The 22,438-nt window shown below is 44.5% G+C and overlaps 2 protein-coding genes across 2 annotated transcripts in view; one reads left to right on the top strand and one right to left on the bottom strand.

The window, feature by feature from the left end:
* Positions 1–377: 377 nt before the first annotated feature.
* Positions 378–17,274, bottom strand: LOC138610069 (GRAM domain-containing protein 2B). The gene is given in 15 exon segments (XM_069682761.1): positions 378–419; positions 1,969–2,050; positions 2,317–2,421; positions 2,739–2,814; positions 2,961–3,143; positions 3,444–3,555; positions 3,822–3,911; positions 4,110–4,181; positions 4,899–4,994; positions 6,253–6,356; positions 8,186–8,255; positions 8,516–8,603; positions 10,221–10,340; positions 16,936–17,093; positions 17,176–17,274. Coding segments are annotated over 15 exon segments (1,497 nt in total).
* Positions 17,275–18,104: 830 nt separating this feature from the next.
* Positions 18,105–22,438, top strand: part of znf608 (zinc finger protein 608) — a 52,751-nt gene continuing 48,417 nt past the window's right edge. Inside the window, exon 1 of the mRNA XM_069683617.1 lies at positions 18,105–19,019. Coding sequence (XP_069539718.1) covers positions 18,105–19,019 — 915 coding nt within the window. The remainder of the gene's footprint in view (positions 19,020–22,438) is intronic.

Below are 22,438 nucleotides of genomic sequence, written 5' to 3'. Positions count from 1 at the left end.
CCGTCCATTAAAAGCTCATCATGAGCTGAATGTCAGAGCGACTGACTCGTCTGAAAATCTCGTCTGAATGTGATGCTACTTGCTGCAGTGACGTAGAAGTGTACTGTAGGGTGTGTCAGTACACAGTGACATCACTGGTGGGCGTGGTTACAGACAAGATGTTAAGTGGTCATTTATGTGCGATCTTTTTTTAAGCCCTTTATGTGAGTGTGTACATGTACACACTCATGTGATGTGGCTGACTGACTGTGTCAGACTGTGATGACATGTATGTCATCACAGCCAGGATGTAACATCTGATATAATAAACTTTATATTTACAGCATATTTACAGAACTTTAAACAGCACGTTCATCTTAACGCACTGGTCTCCACATTCAGGTCGCTTCGTCCAGCAGCCTCTGCAGGTTTTTCTGCACCTGGAAGAACAAAGATTTAACGCACTTTAATATAATATCCAATGTTTAGTTAGAATGAGAAGAGCAGCACCAATCTCATACCAGAGCTAGACCAAGCACTAGATCAGGGGGTGGTTAGCCTAGCTTAGCGTAAAGACAAGAAGCAGGTGGAAACAGCTAGCCTGTTCAATTAACATTAACATTTCGACCCAGAGCTCGCTGGAGGGATTATATATCCCGTCTGGCCTGGGACGCCTGGGTCACCTTGCTGAGCCTGCTGCCCCCGCGACCCGACCCTGGATAAGCGGAAGATGATGGATGGGTGGATGGATGCCAGATTGCCAGCGGGTTGCCAGTACAGTGCTGGCTTTGGCTTTTGTCCAAACCTGGCAACCTCACTGGGATGACCAGACCACAGGAAGCTGTTCAGAATCACACCTGACTGCTCTTTGGCAGGAAACAGTTCTCGAGTGTCACCTGAAACATTTCCTTCGTTCACTTTCAATCATTATTTTTTTCAACTTTGGACCCCTTCTTTAAGTCTTTATGCTAAGCTAAGCTAACTCCGCCTGAACTCCAGCTCTGGACTCAGTAAACAGACATTAGATTGATGTCAATTTTCCCATCTTACTCTTGAAAGGAGCACAAATAAATACTGAGATACGAACACCGTGTGCCGTCCGAGATGGCACAAACATTTTCACTCATTTATAAACACGAGCATGTTACGTCTTTTGCTAATTTGCAAACCAGTCCTTGCTAATCAACTCGTTTCCCTGATCTGTAATAAGTTTAATTACCCAGATTTCTGTTTGTGGTTCAATTCAATGTTTGTTCAATTCAATGTTTAGCTTTAGGATAGTTTAGATCATGTGAGAAGGGGAATGCTGCTGTCGTCCAGCACAGAAAAATGAAGGTATTTGGTTGCAGCACACTCTTTAAATGTAAACGTCATATCACAGAGCAGCCAGATGATCCAGTTTGCAGTCTCGAGACATTAATCCTGATGAACCTGCGCTCGTTATTGTTGTCAGCTGCTGCTGTTTGTTGGTAAGCGGACGAGTGTCAGCCTGAAATGTTAATGTCTCTCAGTCACAGCGAGCGCAGACTGATGGAACCAGCTCTTCTTACAGGTGACGTCCACGCTCCTCTAACAGATCACTGACTATAAATGTTTGATTAACAGCAGCAGGCGTCTGGTTTCACGTCGCTCTCTCTGTGAACGTGTCCTGAAGTGTCTCTGTTCTGTTTCTGACACAGCCTTTGGATTCACAGGTTGATGAAGACACAGTTCACCTGCAGTCTAACGTGCAGAAACTCAGTTTAGGAAGTTTAGTTAGCTTTAGCTTTCGCTGCATCAACAAAAAGTTTGAGCACGGAGCATAAAAAATGGACCTTTCTCCTCTCATGTTTCAGAGTAATCAGAGTCTGTGTGGAGAAATTAAAGGACAATGATGTTTTTTGTCTTCATAAACAAGGAGTCATCTCGAGCAGCTAGAGGAAAAACACATCGAAGGTCAAAAGAAAAACTTTCTTATACTGAACCCGTAAGACAAACAGACTGACTGACCTTCTCCAGCTTCATCAGGTTGATGGTCAGCAGCTCGGAGAAAAGCTCCGTGTTCGCGTCGCTCCCCTGCAGAAAGTCATTTCTGGAAAACAACAAAATGTTGGACTTTATCTGTAAAAATATCCTCAGACACATCCAAACTAAATCAGTTCATCTTGTACTGTGCACCAGGATGTGATTCACAAAATGAAAATATGTGATGACACGCAACTTTTTGCTGCTTACATTTGATTCAGAAACACAACAGAGCATGAACATATGAAACGTAAGCTTTGATAACGTTTAGTTTTTATGCTTTAACGTCTGTCGACGTGGAGCGACGGAGGTTAGTCTGTTAGCTGAACTCACTCCTGCTGGTTGAACTCTGTGACGGAGCCGAGCGTCGACAGGCGCTGCTCCAACGAGACGATCTTAAAGGCGAGGTAACAGGAAGACAAGACCAGGACGCACACTCTGAAAAAACACACAGAATCAATCAATCAACGAAGAAGGGACCAATGAAAAGATGCAAAACACTTAGGATAGGACAGTGTGTGAGTTCAGCTCAAAAACAAAGAATACATGAATGAATGAATGAATGAATGAATGAAAGGATGGTTGGATGAATTGAACTGATGAATCTGATCAATGAACAAATTAAAAGTTGAAGTGATGCGTGAATGAATGGCAGAAGAAGTGGATGACTGATTGAATAATGAATGAATGAATGAATGAATGAGTGAATGAATGAATGAATGAATGAATGAGTGAATGAATGGCAGCTAACTCACAGAAACAAGTAGACGAACAGCACAGTGTTGAGTGAAACTGATTTCAGGGGTCTTGAGTCGATCACGACCTCTGACCCTGGAAACAGAAAGATGATCAGAGTCAAACTGAGCAACATTTTTTATTGATCTAAAATTAACAAACTTTTTTTAAATTCTTTATTTATTTTGGAAATTCAGTGTTTTATTGAGGAAAATTGATTCTATCATCATAAAATCTGGTACCAGCGAGGTGTGAGTTGTGCTGCTTGCTGTCTGGGCTCTGCTGGTTCTGATGCTGGTTCTGGTGCTGGTTCTGGTTCTGATGCTGGGTCTGGTTCTTCACTTTGTGCTGGTGGTCCGGATGTTCAGGAGGAACAGCTCCATCTGTGTGCTTCAACACATCCAGGAACTGAGGAACAGGAAACTCTGCAGAGAAAAGTTTGAAATGGAAAACCAGCCTGATTCTGAGCACTTACTAATAAGAGAAAATCATCTGCACAAAATGACGAGTACACTGTTGCTAATTGAGTGGTTGGTTGGTTGGTTGGTCAGTTAGTGCGTTGGTTGGTTGGTCAGTTGGTTAGTCAGTTGGTTGATCGGGCGGTCGGTCAGTTGTTTGGTTTGTTGGTCAGTTGGTCAGTTGGTCGGTTGGTTGATCGTGGGGTCGGTTTGTTTGTTGGTTGGTTGGTTGGTCAAGTGGTCAGAAGATTGGTTGGTTGGTGTTACCTGCTATCTTGTCGTAGTCGGGGGTCTGGGAGTCGGAGCTACTGCTCTCCTCCATCTCCTGCCTCCTCTGTCTCATTGGTCCGTCCAGATCACTGAAATCACCTGCAAAATTCTGCAGAAACATAAAAAAATCGACAGGACAATGTCATTAAGATACACCTGTTGGGTTTTTAAAACAAAATGATTCCCCAAAATACAAAACTACATCACATGAAATAGCACACAAAGAAGGGAAGCCTGTGGTCTTCTTTGCATCTTATCCGGTGTCGGGTCACGGTTTTAATCTGAACTTTGAGATGACTCTTATTAAGTGTGAACTTGTACAACACTGCTGCCGACCACTGTGCTTGTTTTGGAGAGTATGTGTGTGTGACCTACTATAGGAAAGCGAGGTGTTAGAGGTGACCTTTGACCTCTGAAGCTATTCTCAGCAGAGGAGGGGATGGGGCTGCTGCATGGACTCTTCTCCTGCACATATAAAAAAAACACATCATACACAATCACATATTTTTCTATGCTTTAAAGGGTTTGTTAACATTTTATTATGAAAAATATAATAAATATTCTTGTGTTTGTTAAGACAAAAGAGTTTAATTATAAATGTTTTCTGCCTGGAGAGAGTGAAGAAGAAAGAAGGTGTGGCTGCTTGTGCGAAGTCTGTCCTACCTCCAGATGAAGACAGACAGACATCAAGAACTTGTAGGTGTTGTCTCTGGACATGAAGGACACGAACATGTACTGCAACAAAAACACAACACATTCACTGGAAAGTTTTCTTTTGTATTTATTTTCTTTTTTTGGTTTGTTTTTCAAGAAAAAAATTCAACCTGACGGTGATTGAACATCTGACCTGGTTAACTTGCATTATTTCTAATGGCCAGCAGGGGGCGACTCCACTGGTTGCAGAAGTCTGACTGTATAGAAGTCTATGAGAAAATGGTCCTCCTCCTCTCCTGATGTATTCCCTCAGTAAACATGTTCCTAATGAGTTTATGGTCTCAGTCTCTAGTTTCATCTTCAACACAGCATGATGTTCATTTAGTCACTGATGCTCCCACTGAGAGTCACTCAGACCAGGAAGAGGGGAGGGTTTAGGGCGGGGCTACCTGTGATTGACAGGTCACTACCAATGTGACCTAAAAATGTTTTGCTCAGTGTTTAGATCCATTAAAAGACACAATGAGGAGTTGGCTGTTTATAATTTAGGTAAATACATTTTGTATAAGGTTTTATAAAAGTCAAATTTAGCTTGTGCACTTTGCTAATCAAGCTAGCATTAAGCTTAGCTGACTGAACCACTCGCTTCCTTTCAGCTCCACATTCTCCACTTCTGACTCTAAAAGTAGGATAGTAAAGGATAAAAGGCCAAACTCAAGGGTTCATAACAGCAGTCGATGGGTGACGCCCATCTCTTACATACAGTCTGTGGTTAAAAATAAGGGTCCTTCCTCTCACCCTGTCGTTTGCGGTGGCGATCACCAGAGCGTTTGGCAGCAGGATGGCAGTCTTGGTCTTCTTGATGTGAGTGACGGACATCACTGGGATGGCGATCTGAGACGGACAAACACCAGGATGAACAGGTGAGCCCTGCAGGGAACACTTTCCTCTCTGTTGGTACAGTTTCACTCAGCCTGTGAAGCAGCATTCACACTGTCAGCGACGCTTCTAAAGCTTTATCGGCTTGTGAAGCAGAAACCAAGCACTACTGTAAACACAGACGTCTGTTACTTATACTCTTCATTTAACCAACCAAGCTGGTGGGTGCCAAGGAAGCCCCCACTTTGACACATCACGTTCAGAGGCACATTTCGAACTTTAAGATTTAGGGTTCACAAAATGTTAACTGGTGCACAACAGAGGGTTCAGATACATCAAGATCAATAATCAGGATACCATCAGAAGTTTTATGTTGTATTTCATTGAAAGCAAAACCTTCAGAAGCAGCAGTTCATCCATCTGTAAACTTTCTGGACAGCTGCTCACCTTTGACAAAATACGTTTTACTATATATAACCCTGCATAACATGGTTACAAACAAAGCTAGCTAGCTTGTGAAGTAGCAAGCTTGGGTTTCGTTGCCCACTAGCCTTAGCATGTTAGCAGTAAGTCTGCTAGCTACAGCAGCTCTTCAGCTTGCTCCACGATACAGATAATTCTTAAAAAATCTCCTTTGTTCCCATTTTTTCTTTGTTTTGCTGTTTTCTTTCCTGATCAACCAGCATGAGATGCTAATGCAGAACACGATCCCTCACTGGTTTCCCGCCAACGAACCCACACAAACTGTATTTTGTCTTTATGTTCTCTTTGAGTTGATCAGATTTTCTTGGTCAGAACTCTCTGAAAGGCACATCTGAAACTCAAAAGGCGCTCAATCCAAGTAAGATAAAATATGTCGTTGTTGCAGCTCACTCACAAACAAACATAAAGAAGGAGAATCGTTACGCTTCCTTGTTCTTAGGTGTCAAAAACACAACGTCCAAAGAACATTAAGACAATAACAAAGGTGTCTTTTTATCTGTTCGCTGCTCTGACAGCTTCCTGTGAAGTGACTACAGCTGGTTATTAAACATTTAGGCCCACATCTCTCATCAAATAAACCTGCTGCTGTTGGTGTCTCACTGTGTAACACTGTGAAGTGTCTGTTTGAGTCTCTGAAGGAAACCAAAAGACAGACAGAGAAAGTCTGAGCTCTCTGTGATAAAGACCCTGAGGGTGAAATCTTTGAATTCTTCTGCACACAGATGTTGTAGCTTAAAGTTCACGACGCACAAAAGCATTTTTCACATACACACAGCTCTGCGTACGCTACCTTTGTGTCTTTGCCAAACACCTTGGAGTGGAAGCAGATCCAGTGGTCAGAGACAAACATTCGTCCCTGGTAGAGGATGTCTTTCTGCAGAGCACAGGTGTAACCTGACAAACAGGAAGACAGCATCAGGTTACTGAGAACTGTTTCTAGTTCAGTGGAAAACAGATAAAGTGCAGAAGTGTCTTTCCACACCGGCTGCATACAGATCCTTTCTGAAGTGATTGAAACATTTTCTGTGCAACGCTTTTAAAAATGAGGTCAAATCAACTTAAGTCTGGCCCACACTAAAAGAGTTTTAATGTGAAAGAGCACACACACGTCGACAGATCACGATCCACTGAACAGTTCTGTTCCTGTAGTGTGTGGAGAGCAACGATCTGACCCAAACAGCACCACACACTAACACATTCACTCACCAACAACCAGAGTCCGACTCTCACAGCTGGAAATCTCACAGAATCTCTGGCGGTCAAACGCGACTTTAGAGTAAACTTCCTCCTTCAGTCAGCTCGCTTCCTCGCTATCGTTTGGTTCCACGTTACGATCCACAGAGAGCGTGCTCGGCTGTCCTCAGGATTCCCCCCCACACGACAGGATATCAGATCGTAAAATATGTTTAATATTTGAAATCAGTGCGGCCACAACGCTCCAAGCAGATCGGGGGACATAAAATCCCTCTGGACATCGCTCACACCACAGGAACATCTGGAGAGATCATCTTTAAAACATCAGCACTCTGTTACTTTTGTCTGAAGTCTGAATCAGGCCCAAAACAATCTTAAAGTGTGTACCACAACTGTTTAAAGTATGAAATCCTCTCTGATTTCCATCCACCTGTTTTTACGCACCTCTTGAATTAGCATCTTAAAAAAGTGGATCAAATAAAAATATCACCAAACAGTGCAAAGGTTTAAATATAAAAGCAACAGCCGACAAGGTGCAAAAAGACTAAATGAACAAAACAAACAATAAACTATTTTTTAATCCACAACTGGAAACTTGACTTGAGTTATTATCCCACAGAAAAATGAGCATCACTAGCTGCATCATCAACTCGTCATCGGTCCCTGCAGGACTGCACAGCTCTGGTTGTGGTCAGAAACTCCTGATTTCACTGCAGCTTCTTCTAAAAGTTGCCATGAAAGTTGCGACGTGTTTTCAGGCTTTGTTTGTGTGTAACACAGAACACATCCAGCGTGAGCTTCCAGTCAAAAGATGCCAAATAAAATGTGTAAAAACGGAAAGAAACTAAAGGAACTGTGCTGTGTAGAGTTTCCATAACGACTCTGGAGGTTGAATTAGGAAGCTCGAAGAGAGACGATCACACCAGCGCCGCCTCAGAACGGATCAGCTGTCTGTCTATACCGTGCAGCGTTCTGATATTAAAGGTACAGTAACGATACTCTCCGATGTTTATACAACATTGCAGACTATGAAGAGCAATATTCAGTGATGTTCACGTCAAGGCCAGTGAGAGGAAACAGGTTGATTGGCCAGAATTTGCATGAATTCACTGAATTGCAACTTCACAACTTCCTGGAGGGACTGCCTAATAATCACACAGACGTTGATGGAAACACAAAGTAATTTCCTTTTGCAGAATTTCTTGATGTTCAGTTAAAATCTAGGGTTATATTTAGTTTTCCCTGCTGAGCTGCAGCAGACAGTAAAATATTAAAACAACTGCAGGTTTAGAAGATATCAAATTGGTTTCTTGAACTTTGACTCTTCATGTAAACTTAAATATGGACACAACAATCACAGTAACCTGTGGCAATGTAAATATTGTCTTTAGAGTCTTTGTGTGGACCTCTCCATCAGATCATCGACGACTGTTCAACAAAAGCTTGAAGGTTTCAAATGTTGGACTTTTATCTGAAGCCTCATTCAGTATTTAAGGTGGAGCGGAGAGATGTGATCATTAAAGACTCACTCTGTCGGAGCTGCTCCTCTTTGCTGATCTCCTTAAATATTTTATGGTACTGGCCGTTGCTCTTTGAAAGCTGAAACACACACACACACACACACACACACACACACACACACACACACAGTTACAGAACATTGTAACGTGCATTGTACGTCAAGAACTGTCGAAGCGATCATTAGAAGTTTCAAAGAAGGAAATAAAACATTGATGGACAGCTGATGTTTTAATAAAAGTTAGACGCAGGAAATGACATGACTCATCTGTAAAAACAAGTGCCTCATAATCCCCTCACTGATGTTTACAGGTGTTATAAAACCTGTATCAGAGGCTCACCTGGCTGTACTGAGACTTCTTCCTGTCGATCTTGGAGTCGGTGTCAGTCTGGACCTGAGTCAGCAGGGAGTGGTCGAAGGTCTTTGACCTGCACGCAGAATCATATCGCATTAGATTACACCTCTGCGGCCCGGCCGTTCACCTGTGGCACTTTGAACTTGAATGTATTTATGTAATACTGTTGTTACAGGTCAATATTAGATAAATGATGCAACAGGTAAAGGAAGTGATGTGAGTCAGGGTAGCTTCCTATGGACACCTCTGTTATAATCTGGTCAATATGATCTCTTGTTTGAGTCAAATCTGCTCCAAAAACTAAACGTGTTCTGTCTTTAACCTTTCACAAAGTTTCATAAAAGTCGAGCCAGTGTTTCCTCAGAAATTCTGCTGACGTCCGACAAAAGCAAAAATCTCAACATCTTAACGTCCTCTTCAGAAAAGTCAAAGAAGACGAGAAACTTGTTTTTCTTTTGATATCAGCTAAAAGGTTGTAGCGTCAGGTCAATCCATCCAACTATCATCTACACCGCTTATCCTGTCCAGGGTCGCGGGGGGCTGGAGCATATCCCAACTGTCATTGGGTGAGAGGCGGGGTCACACCTGGACAGGTCACCTGTCAATCACAGGGCTGACACACAGAGACAGACAACCTTTCACGCTCACACCTACGGGCGATTTAGAGTCACCAGTGACTCTAACGAGCATGTCTTTGCACTGTGGGAGGAGGCCGGAGTACCCGGAGGGAACCCACGCATGCACGGGGAGAACATGCAGACTCCACACAGAAAGGCCCACTACGTCTGAACCGGGATTCGAACCAGGAACCTTCTAGCTGTGAGGTGACGGCGCTAACCACTGCAGCATGAGTTGTTTCAGTTAGTTAACATTACATGACATTGCTCTTCCTTGGCCATGCGTACATGGCATATTGATGCTGTCACATTCATCTCTCGGACTGAATGACTGTTAATGTCATGAAAGCACGTTTAACTTTGGATTTGTTGTCACATTTGGACCCAGATGTTATCGTATTTGGGCACAGCGTACGGAACCTAAGACGGGCTGTGGTTTTTTTTTGGTAGGCCGATCATCTTAAGACCGGAGATATTCTTGCTTTTTAACCTCGTGTTCGCGTACACAACCATCTGCGTCATGAACGTAACTGTTCACGTACTTGTCTCTGCACTACACGTGTTACTGGAGGATACCTCTAGAGGGCGCACCAGAGAGCGCAGGCCGTATGCAGCTACTGTATGTGCGGGATGTAACCAACAGACATGGAGACACTCGAGGAAGTTACTGTGATGTTCACTCTGAGGTCACAGCAGAAACAGCTTCTGTGTGTTCGGTGGTTAGAACGCACCGTCTGCTCTGTCTCTCCAACATGTTCCTCCGTGCACGAACGTAACGCTCCCGGACGTGTTCCCATTTAGTTTTGCAGGTTTACACGTCGACTTCTAAAACAGAACTTATCTGTCTGCAGCTGTTTGACAGGCGTGTTTGTCTCTGTGCAGCGGCAACGACACATCGTACAGATGTGGATCATTGAGGACTCGGTCTATCAGCTCGTCTTCAGAACTTTCTGCCCTTGTTGTCCCTGCTGCTGTGTTGACCCTGTCACACCCCCTCTGCCTCTCTCTAGACACCATGTGATTATAAATCAGGAATAGTTTTGTGTCTTGTCAGTTAGTTCTCAGTCGCTCACCTGACTAACGCCGGTTTCCTCCTGCCTGCGAGCTCCTGCTGCTCCGGATCGACGGCCTGCAGCGTCTCGCTGACCATCCTCTCATATCTGTGACGCTCCTCTACGTTTTCCACATCTGAACTACAGAAAGCAAGAAAAACAACAATCAGACACCAGAATAATGTGAAATACTGCTTTGAGCAGAAACAGCAGAAAGTCACAGAGGTGATTGAGAACCAATCTACGATACCTGGAAGGAAGCGTACGGATCAGATCAGTCTGAGCTGATCTGAATCTATTTTCAAATTCAGTCATAAGAACAAAGATTTTTTTTTCTCAACAACAAAAAGTTATTTTACGCCTGGCTCACACGAAAAGATGTTTTAAATCTTAACAGATGTTGAAAACGTGTGAGCCCACACATGACGACAGGTAACGATCGATTGAACAGTTCTGTTCCTGTAGTGTGCAGAGCAACGCTATGACCCAAACGGCACACACACACTAACACATTCATTCACCAACAACCAGAGTCCGACTCTCACAGCTGGAAATCTCACCAAATCTCTGGCCGCCAAACGCGACTTCAGAGTAAACAAACATGGTGGACGACGGGCAGGAAGAACTGGTGATGATAGTTTTTGGACTTTTTACTGAAAATTCAGGAAGAAAAAAGAACAAAGTGTGGATGAAGTGGTGGAGACGGCGTGAACACGGGCTGGACATGTTACTTTATGCTGCATGTTTGCTTTTGTCGTCATGGCTGCGGTTGTTGTGCTTCCTCCTTCTGTCAGCTTGCTTTGTTGTTGTTTGGTTCCACGTGACGATCCACGGAGAGCGTGCTCGGCTGTCCTCGGGGTTCCCCCCACACAACAGGATGTCGGATCATAAATCTTGAACTTTTTTAATGTTTACGATTTGAAATCGGTGCGGCCACGACGTTCTTCCGAGCAGATCGGGGGAGCAAAATCACTAACATCCCTCACAGCACAGGAACATCTGAGAGATCATCTTTAGAAGCTTACGATTGTCTGAAGGGGGAATCAAAATCTTTAGGAGAGTCTTTATAAGAGTCTTCAGGAGGTGGCTACTGTGTGATTGACAAGGTACAACCACAGTGACCTGTCAACCAGATTAGCAAGATGGCGACGGACAGAATGCAAAACTCCAGGCTCAGAAAAGAATTACAGCACAGACGCTACCCAAACTTTGTGTCTCTGGTTTAGAGTTGCTGCAGAGAGCTTTACATCACAGAAACGTTCCTGCAGTGGAAACGCAGCAGTCAGTCAAACTACATCTAAATGTTAATGTCCTGTTTAGACTGACACTTGTATGTAACAGACTCTGTTTCCAAATGACCTTAAAGATATCTGTGACATGTCAGTATCAGTCATCAGACTTTACGCCGATAAGGCCTCTTATTATCTTTGATAAGCTACCAGCCCACTGAATGATTTACTTTCACTATTGATAGAAAAGGATTCCACAAAGACATCTTCAGTTTGCTTGTTTTCTTTGACCGACAGTCAGAAATGTGTGTCAGAGAAAAGATGCAAATCGTCACATTAGAGAAGCTAGAAAGAGGAAGAACTCTGGAGATCCTTCTGATCCATGAGTCGACTTTGTATTTAAATGATACTGCTGCTACATGATGTCCACACTTCTATCACCGCCGCTATGACAGCAAATATCTCCAGCACACTGTTTTATACTGCAGACCTGCTCTGTCTGTGTGCAGTCACACTCACTGATAGTGTCTGTCCTCGTGCTTCGCAGCTCCTCTGTTACTCCTCCTGGCTTCCTCCTGCTGGTTCACACTCTGTTCTGTCATCACGCTCATCAGCTTTATATCCCGACCATTCACCCGTCTGTCCCGCTCTCCTGTCTCTCTCTCTCTGAGTGTCTGTCTGTCTGCAGCAGTGAGAGTTCAGATTAGAACTAACCCTGCAGCCTGATCTGCTCCTGCTCATTCACCTGTCTGTGGGCGTGTCTCAGGGGCCTCCTGGTCTCACATGTCACAGCCAACCAGACAGCAGGACAAGGTGGTGTGTGTGTGTGTGTGTGTGTGTGTGTGTGTGTGTGTGTGTGTGTGTGTGTGTCTGTGTGTGTGTGTGTGTTTGTATGTGTGTGCATTAAAACCTTTGATCAGGCACATTCTACACAGTCTTATTCTGTTGGGTTCACATGAAATCTTTGCAGACAGAGGACGCTGAGATATTCGGTGTCAGAGGGAACAGTGTGCTTTTCCCATGCAGCTCTTTGTGGCTCTGGTTACAACAGGAACAAAACTCTCTTCTCTTTTCTGCACGTTTTTACCTGTCATGGCCGCCCAAACAAGAAGAAGTATGATCAGTTTCCTTTTGTTAAAATAGAGTCTTATTTTAATTCCCATATTAATGCAGGAGTTCAGGGTCAGGTAGAGAAAACACCTGCTGTCTCTCTTTACACAAGCGGCAACCTCTAGAGCTGAGAAGCTAAACTGCAGTTCCTCTGGTGTCCACTTGAGGCTGTCTCCAGCAGTGAGTCAGTCCCCATAGAGCCCCATGTTAAACTTCACAGCAGAAATAAACATGTTTACAGCCTGGTACAAAAACAGTTTGAAAGGAACGGAGCCATAAGATCCGACTCCCTTCAAAGAGCCGGAATTCCCACACTCAGGGGGGCTATTTTGGCATCACATTTGTACAATGGGAGCAGCTGGAGACACGTCGTCCATCTTTATATACAGTCATTGGCCTGAACAGGAGAACTTTCATGATGTTTATAGATGCCTCCTCCTGGTGGATGTTGGTGCCTCTTTAAATTAAATTAAAATGATGTCTTCACAGCTGCGTTTAGTTCCTGTGTGAATGAGTGAGGAAATATGATCCAGCTATTATCCTGCTTGTTTGTATGTGTGTGTGTTTGTATGTGTGTGTGTGTGTGTTTGTATGTGTGTGTGTGTGTGTGTGTGTGTAATGTGAGCTGACTGATATGAACTGTGGGTCACTGGGCCGCAATAACTGACAATTACAAACATGTTATGAAGTTTCTCTGTCAGTCTCTCTTCTTCCTCCGTCCATAGATTTCACACACACACACACACACACACACACACACACACACACACACACATGCACACACACACACACACACACACACACACGCACACACACACACACACACACACACACACACAAACACACACACGCACACACACAGATGCTCAACTTAAGTGACTTTTAGACATTTAAATGTATAAACTGCAGAATTACCCTGACCTTTACTATAACTATCTTGTGCATAACCCTAACCATTAACCTCACCCTAGACTTGACCTCTGACCTCCAAGTCAACATTTTACTATCTGGAGCATGGCTTTTGTTCGCAGCTGCACAAGCCGTCCAAAAACAACAGCTCCAAACTCCCTGAAGGTACCACATACTTTAGCTACTTAAAGGAGTCCTACATACAAACAAACATTTCAGTGTACGCTGTATTTTAGCTTCACAGTGACATCAGACAGCTCTTGACCTCGGCACTGTGTCTCACTCTGCACAGCGGCCCTGTATACCTACGCCTGCAGCGCACGGTATCTGATCAGTTGTTCGTGTCAACGGTTTGTAGAAGAGACAACAAACAAAAAAAATAAGATATTATGGAAACAACATTTAAGAAAATAAGCCTAAGACGTTTGAAAAAAAATCTCATAGCTGCACTTTAAGAACGGAGTTTTCAAACAGTTGTTAGCCTAGCTTAGCATTAAAACTGGGGACACTTTAAAGAAGTTGCGGGACTCTGTCTAAAGTGTGTTTTCTGGAATGTGTGTTTTTTTCTTGTTAAAGGTTGATGTGTTTACAGAAATGTGTTAGTGTTTTCTGAGGTTTTTGACCTTCAGGGCCACCGTACATATAATTAATAGGGAAGGTTAATCACCAAAACGAAAATGTAGAATTATTGATCTTACATTGCCACAAATATACACATCAACAGCTGTGTTTAAAGAGAAAAAAAGTTTTTTTCTCCTCACTTCCAGAACCAATGCACACGCTATCAACACCAGGCATATCACTTTTGTCCACAGGGGGCGCCACAATGGACCCAAAAGTTTGGGACCTGCTGCTGTAACGCCACAATTTCCCATCCCATTCCCGTTACATCCGTCCATCCATCCGTCCATCCATCCATCCATCCTTCTACTGTATCTATCTAAATGGAAAATCCTCACGGCTGCTTAAAACAAAGTTTTGTCCTAAATTTATTTTATGTTACGTAAACCTGATTTTTTTCCTCAAAAGGAAGGCCAGGCCAATTATACAACTGTGTAAACACACTGTTGTCCCTACAACATGTGTAATAAATGGTACACACACATACACCCACGCACACACTCTGAACCTGCTGCACTTTGAAATACAAACAGTGTTGAATTGTTTGCCAATTTTTTTTAACTACATTCAATTTTTCTGACTCATGTTATTTTAAAACAAGTAGTTTATTGTAATTAGAAAAGTATTATAGTGCTCCGAAATCATTTAGGATGTTTCTGCATATATTTAAGTTACTCAGATTTTTGGCCCTGTTTTCTCTATTTGATCATTTCCTACTTGTAGACGATTAACGTGTGCTCTAAATGATCGTTACATGCTAAAGAATCTCCTGTTTTCCTTCATTTCTCTGTTGTTGTTACTATTATGCTTCTTTAAAACACAATTAAGCCACGACGGCCTTTTCTGCTTCATTTAACTCCAACAGCTCTGGAGGAAGGCTTGAGTAAATGTGATTGACTTTAGTTGCTGGGACGATTCACATTAAGATAAAGTGACTCACAGTGACACAGTAATCACTGCTGCAGACTGAGGCTCCTCATGCTGAGCAAACACACCAGCCGCCCTTTGAAACACAAACACAAACTGTAGGATCTGCTGCTCAAACATGATGTGTCAGCACATTTGTCTCTGACGCTGCTCATCACTTCTCAGTCTTTGTGTCCCCTACACTGGAAATGTAAAAGCATTAAACCCCTGGAGTGCCTCGTGAAATGTAGACAGTGCTGCACATTATTCTTTAGCGGTTCACATAAAGATTTTGTTTTGTAGGGCTGTTCATTGGGAGATGGGGGGACAAAAATATTGAATGGACAAAAAGAAAATGTTTGCTGTGCAGGGAGAGAGTTTTTCTTAGACGGCGTCCTCATAATGATTTCAGCTGCAGAAAAACAGGCCCGATGAGCAAGCAGAAAACTTTACACTTCTAAGTGTGTTTACAGTTGATAAGCAGTAAAACTGCACGTGTGATTAAGGAATTAGAAATCCTGTAGTCTGATAAAGGCCCTCAAGTAATGTCACTTAAGTTAGCGTGTGCTGGGGCAGAAGACTTTAAAGGGATAGTTCAGATTTTTGGACACCAAGTTGTATGAAATACTTGCTCGTAGTGTCGTGGATGCAAAGCTATTAGCCCACTCACCGAGTCCCGTGGTCAGAGTTCTGTCCGGTTCTGAACGTAGAATAAGTCGTTCCCGTGAGACGCCGGGGTCATGAACCCAGAAAGTTTGACCCTACGAAAACAACACGCAGGCGATGGTGATCCATTTCAACACAAAATCATCGTCCTAGGATTCCATATACTGCGCCGTTCTTTGGCACTATTTTCTCTCTTGAACAATCCAGTATCACTACGCCTAACTATTTTTAATAGGAAGTCAAAGAAGCCAGTGTGTCGTCGGCCTTTGGTTTGTGGACCATTTTAAAGTGTCGTGTTTTTGCATTTTGGCTTATTTTCTTGTAGCCAGAAGTGACCAGATTCTGACAAGGAGGTGCTGCTGGAAAGGAGCAAGCACTTCAGGAAGTTGGAACTGATTTTAGTCTGCGAGAATTCCAGAAAAAGCCAGCGATATCCTGGAAAGACTGGTTATTGTGTTAATAGCTGTAATGCTAATTTGAGCTAGCGTAGGCATAGTTTTACAAGTGTTAAAGAAATGTTCTCACCGACAAAATAAACAGCTGACTCCTGAGAGTGTATTTTAGCACAAACGAATGCTGAGCAAGACAATTTTCAGATCACAGATTGCAACCTTATAATCACAGGTAGCTCCGCCCTAAACCCGCCCCTGCTTCCTGGTCTGTGTGACTCTCAATGGGAGCATCAGTGACTAAATGTACATCATGCTGTGTTGAAGAAGACTTGAAACTAGAGACTGAGACCATAAACTCATCAGGAACATGTTTACTGAGGGAATATATCAGGAGAGGAGGAGGAGCATTTTCTCATAGACTTGTCCATTTTGATACCAGTGGAGTCGCCCCCTGCTGGCCATCAGAAAGAAAGCAGGTTTAAGACACTTTAGCGCTGGCTTTACTTCTTCTCATATGCAGTCAAAGTTCTGCTGCATGGATTTTCACATTGTCTGCTATCTGACCATGTTAAAGGACTGCAAAGATAAATTGGTTGAGTACTTGTTTAAGGTGCAGACATGTAATCCAACTCTCTCTTGCAATCACAGGCTCACTCTGACACTCTATTCAATAGAACAAATCTACTGTTGGAAATGTCTCAGCATGAATTGTGAGACGATTCTCACTTTTATTCATTCATTTAAAGAGAAAAACTCTTATTTTAGTAAAGAAACAGAATAATAAGCAGATATTTAGCATAGATCAAAATAACGGAAACAACCAGCTTCATATGCAGAAACATCTGAAAGCAGGAGAGTTTCAGGTTTAAAAGAGACGCTGCAGGTTCCTGAAACTTTTCTTACCGCTGGTGTCCAGTCATCCCGGACGGAGCACAGCAGCGTTTGGACATTGTGCTCTTCCTCTTTAACAGGAACAGGTCGTCTGGACTGTAGTTCTCCATCGCAGCCACAGAATCACTTTGAAGCAGCTTCTCTGTTCAGACCTGGCTCACACAACATGTCTGTGACTTTTGGATTTTAGTAAGCCCACCTCCTGCCTCTCACTTTGTATTTGTCCGTTCAGATTCCCAGAGTGATGCTCACCAGTGTAACGCCTCCTCGACCTCTGCAGAACAAACACTGTCTCTCTGTCTGACAGTTCATAAAGTGCACCATCGTCCTCCTCCTGCTGCTGCCCCGCATCTCTTATCAGCACTCTGGTCAATATTAGACGAGCTGGAGGTGTTTCGGACTTTACCTGCAAAACATGTGTTTACACTTTAATGGAGCACTCCGAAACTACTTTAATATCCATCCATCCAGAATATCACGGGACGGACAATTTACGGAATATCTGAGTTCAACCAAAAACATGGATAAGAAAACTAAAACTGTTTGTTTGATGTTAAAGAAATATTGTAGCGACCCCTGTGATCAATCAGTGCAATTGTGCAAAGACCCTGATGCATCAGTCCAATCACATTACACCTGGGGACGTTTGAACATCTAACAAACACTGCAGCGCCCCCCTGTGGCCGACTACTGCCACTTTCGCACAGACATAATGTAGATTATTTAAAACATCTATTTTGTTGCTCCTGACGTGTTATTCAAACAGAAAAAGTACTCTAAGTGTTTAATATATAATATTATCACAGAAAATAAACACAAAGAGGACAATATATTGTTCCTGAATCTTATAATGTTTTAATGAAGCAGAAATGTGGACATGTTGTGTCTTTGTGACGTGACTTTGACTTTATTTTCAGTGTTTCTTGTTTACTCTCTCACTCACAGGGATGTGTTTCTTTATTCTTATTCTAAATGTGACCGGAGCTCCACTCTGAGCCGCGCTGTCTGTCAGACATCCTCAGCTGTCAGTCAGCCTGCGTTGTAGTCTGATGGAGCAGGCCTGGTCCAGCAGCCTGCTCAGTCCTCCTCAGCTCGGTGCTCGGCGTCTCACTGCGGCGGCTGACGATGACTTGAATGCTGATTATTGTGAAGATCGACAAAGGACACAAGAAAAGGAGGAGATGAACCGCTTCCTCAGAGCTGGGGAGAATGGAGGGCTGCTGACGGACTGCAGGGAGCTGTCACCCAACCACACTGCCTCCTCCTCTTCCTCCTCCTCCATCACATCCTCCTCTTCCTCCTCCAGCGCCGCTGGCTCAGCCGACAGACACGCGGCCCTGCCCTCGCTCCAGACCCGGGGACCTGTCGGCGGTGGCAGCGGCGGCGGGTCGGAGCCGAGGAGATCTGCGTTGAAGCGCAGCCGAGCCGGGCGGGAGGCACGAGAGGAAGCGGAGGATCAGTCAGCGGCTGCGGTCAGAGTGCGCGGCGGCGGCGGCGGCGGCTGTGAGTTGTTGCAGCAGCAGCGTCTGGAGGCTCAAGGACGCGGTGGAGACGGTCTGGAGATGCTTTCAGCGGTCAGCAGAGACGTCGAAAGCGGCGGAAGCGGCAACCTCAACAACAACGGCGTCCCTGAAATAAACACGGCCTCTCCTGCGTCCTGCGCAAAAGGCAAGGAGGAGAGGAAGGGGAAGAACGTGATCAGGGGCTGGAAGAGGGAGAGAGACAGGGAGAGGGACAGGGACGCCGGCGCCGCTCCTTCTGCTCCTCCTGTAGTCCGGACGCGGAAGGAGAAGCCCGGCGATGGCTCGTCTCCTCCTCCCTCCGTCTTCCTCCCGTCTGCCGCCCTGCCCGAGCATCATCTGTGCCGTGACGGCCCCGCACACTGCCTCTGCGCCGCGCCGGACTCCTCCAGGATCATGGGAGATAACAGCGGCGTTAACAACGTAAACAATAACAGTATTAACGGGAGTAACGGCGGCGGCGCGGCCAACAAAAGCGCGCTGGATTGTGGAGTTAAAAGCGGCGGCGGCGCTATTGTTGTGAGGCGGCAGCATGACGACACGCCGGCGGCCAAGAAGCACAGAGGAGCCGAGAAGGTAAGCAGCTTTTATTGTCTGGAGGCCAATAAAGCAACACAGCAACAACACCATCGCAACCACAGCGGCTGTCCCTCCTCACCTGCAGCCGCCTCACCTTCATCTGACATGTTTTCATGATTCTGTCAGTGAAAGGAGGAAGAGAAGCAGGCAAGCAAATATTTTTGATATTCAGAGCACACACGGGCAGTGAGATGCAGGTGTGAAGGCCACAAAGAGCCTGTACAGCACACACACACACACACACACACACACACGCACACAGCAGGGATGTTTAAACGGAGGGATGACCGCCTGACACATGATATTTATTTCCTATTGTTGTTGCCCAGCTGGTGTCATTGTTCCTGCCTCACTGTCTGTCTGCTGATATTTACCACGCTGATGTACTGAGATTTCTCCTTTTTGGAGGGGAGATGAAGAGAGGAGAAGGAGGAAGAGGAGGAGGAGGGAGGCAGCAGTAGCAGCAGTGTGTCCTCCATCTCCCTCCTCCTCCTCCTTTCAGAACCACTTAATCCAGACATCCTTGTTTTTTCTTGGAGATTAGAAAGCAACTATTCCCACATGCAGCACTCTGTGAATCCTTCTTTTTGTTGCATTTGCACAGGCTCGTTCTGCTCTTTTAATTTTGGGCCAAACCTCCATAATGTCAGAATACATCAGGTGATGAGTGTGCACAAAAACCTGCTTAAATAAGACATAAACCTGCAGGTTGAAATGAGCCAATCCGAGCTCTGATTTCTCGTTGTTTAAAGGATATTTCCATTTGTGAAGTCATATTTTGGTTTAAATAAGTCGTCTGAAGGAGACACAAAGATGGAGGAAGATGGAGGAAGATGGAGAGATGGCTTGAGAGGTGAAATGAGGAAAGAGATGTTTGATGGAGGAGAGGAATCGGACGTGACAGCAGAGGACGCAGGCTGAAAGAGCCTGACAGACAGAAACAGACGGAGGACGTCCACAAGGAGTTTTTAGGATTTATTTTTTCGGAGCAGGAAAAGCCGAGCGTCCTCCCCGCTGCTGGCAGATGCTGCTGACAGGAGGAACACTGGCCGGCCCCGGCTGCTTTGTTTATTTGTTTATCTGAAGGATTCCCATTCGGCTGTGAAACACACACACAGACACACACGAACACACACTCACCCTGTGCTCTGTGGTGACTGTAATTCCTCCCTGTCAACAGTAATCTGGGCTCCTCTGAAGAGGTTTAGTGTCTGTGATGGTTGTGGAGGAGCTCCAGAGGCTTCAAACACTGAAAACAGAGATTCATTCGGACATTAAGATTTAAGGATAATCTTCCTTTTTTGCCTAAATGGAGACATGATCGATTTAAATCCATTTTGGGACTCTAACCCTGTGCCTGTCGGGGTGATTTGGACCCTAACACTATTCGGATATCATCTTATGCATTAATCAATTACGTCAAATAACAACCCTCTGCGTTGTCAGGGTTCTTTGTCTGCAGCACAAAATACAACCATAAGCAGACACCAGGACACATCGTGATTTGATCCCAATCACTTTAAAGTGGCCGCCGACACATGCAAAGTACGTGCTAATGCGTTCTGATGCATCCTTGACAAGGAAGTAAGAGGACAATAAGTCATCGATAGAGGATGTGGTGGTTGTTTTGGTGATAGAGCTTCATCCAAACTATGTTTTAATTTAAAACACTTCACTTTGCTACTTTTACACTGAGCATCACAGTACTGCAGCGTTTTAAGGCCTCTGAAATGGACACTTTTGGAACCATTGCTGAACCTGTGACTTAATATAAAGATGGACGACACGTCTCAACCTCCTCTTGTTTAACACAAATGGAGCCTAAAACCCCCGCGGAGCGGGCGCTGCCATTTTGCTCATCCGTATCCACAGTGTGTACAGCAGAGATCGGCTGGTGGAGCCACAGTATTAACGTCCCGCCCCTTCCTCTACCCAACACACACCTTTACCTTGTGTCCTTGGCGTGTTGGAGCCCTCAGGTGTCCTTGGCGTGTTGGAGCCCTCAGGTGTCCTTGGCGTGTTGGAGCCCTCAGGTGGGCTCAGTCTGCAGCAGAACAGCTTCTTGTCAGTGTCGGTCTGAAGCAGATATTCCACTTATGGAAAGTTCAATGACTGTAGTGTTAGTGTTAGTTACGTCTCCTCTCGCCGTTCCTCCTCTACTCTGCTACTCGGGAACTGAACACTGCAGGAGCCCCATTTGTCAACAGAGCTGTCAGTCATGAGGCCACACCCCCTTTTAGCTTTATGAGCTATACTGCAGCCAGTCAACAGGGGGCGCTAGAGAGGGTTTGGCTTCACTGTTAGGGCGCTGTCATGTCGGCCATCTTTTTATACAGTCTATGCTCTCGACCTTTTCTGTCTACAATAAAAGGTGCTTTCACTTTCCTCGGAATGATTGTCGACTAAGTTAAGTCTGTGTGTTATTATTTTATCTCTCTTTTATGCAAACATATAATACATTTATTTTAGTTGAATCTGTGTTGCCACGTGTCCACAAAGGGATGAAAATATGGTGGAAAAAGTGAACCCTTTTTTGTATTTATTTATATTTATGGAGGAACCTTTTCAGTTAAATCAGTTGATACGCACTCAGCAAGCATAGTATATAATTTTTAAAATACTCCAACCTTGAACAACAGTATAAGAATACTTAACAATGCTCTACAGAAAGAATGAATATTTGAAGAATTTATTTATAGCTTGTCTAAAGTTTTTATTGAAGTTTTAGACTTTGAGATTTTTATTTTTAATCCAATTTTTTTATTATTATATTTGTGGGAGGAAACCGGAGCATCCCGGGGAAAACCCACGCAGACACAGTGGTTCAGTGTTTACAGACAGAAACCAGCTGGCTTCTGTCTGTAAACACTGAAACACTGCGCTGCCTGTGGCCTGTTACAGCCTGTGTGTGTGTGTGTTGGGTGGGGGGCAGGTTTGGTAGGGGTGGTGTTGGTGGGCGTTGGAGGGCTGTTCACTCCTGGATCTGCTCCCTCTTCTGTTGCTTGTATTGGCGGCAACATTTTGGGGTGACAGACTTCTTGAACCTCCTCCACCAAGAGATCTCCTCCATCTCAGGTGAATCCTGCACCGTCTCTGGAGGGTCCTCTACGATGTCTGGAGTGTCCACTGTGATCTCAGGAGTGTCCTCGACTGCCTCAGATGTGTTCACAACCATCTCGGGTGTGTCCTCTACCATTTCGGGAGTGTTCTCGACCGTTTCAGGTGATTCCTGCACCGCCTCTGGTGTGTCGTCCACCATCTTTGGAGTGCCCCTCTTCTGCTGTTTGTATTTGCGGCGGCTTTTTGGAGTGACAAACTTCTTGAACCTCCTCCACCAAGAGATCTTCTCCATCTCAGGTGAATCCTGCACCGTCTCTAGAGGGTCCTCTACGATGTCTGGAGTGTCCTCTGCGATC

The sequence above is a fragment of the Semicossyphus pulcher genome, unplaced genomic scaffold, assembly GCF_022749685.1.
Source record: "Semicossyphus pulcher isolate SPU_LCO1_2020_fin unplaced genomic scaffold, fSemPul1.0.p SCAF_6, whole genome shotgun sequence".
Taxonomy (NCBI): Eukaryota; Metazoa; Chordata; class Actinopteri; order Labriformes; family Labridae; genus Semicossyphus; species Semicossyphus pulcher.
This window is presented reverse-complemented; position numbering and strand designations above follow the sequence as displayed.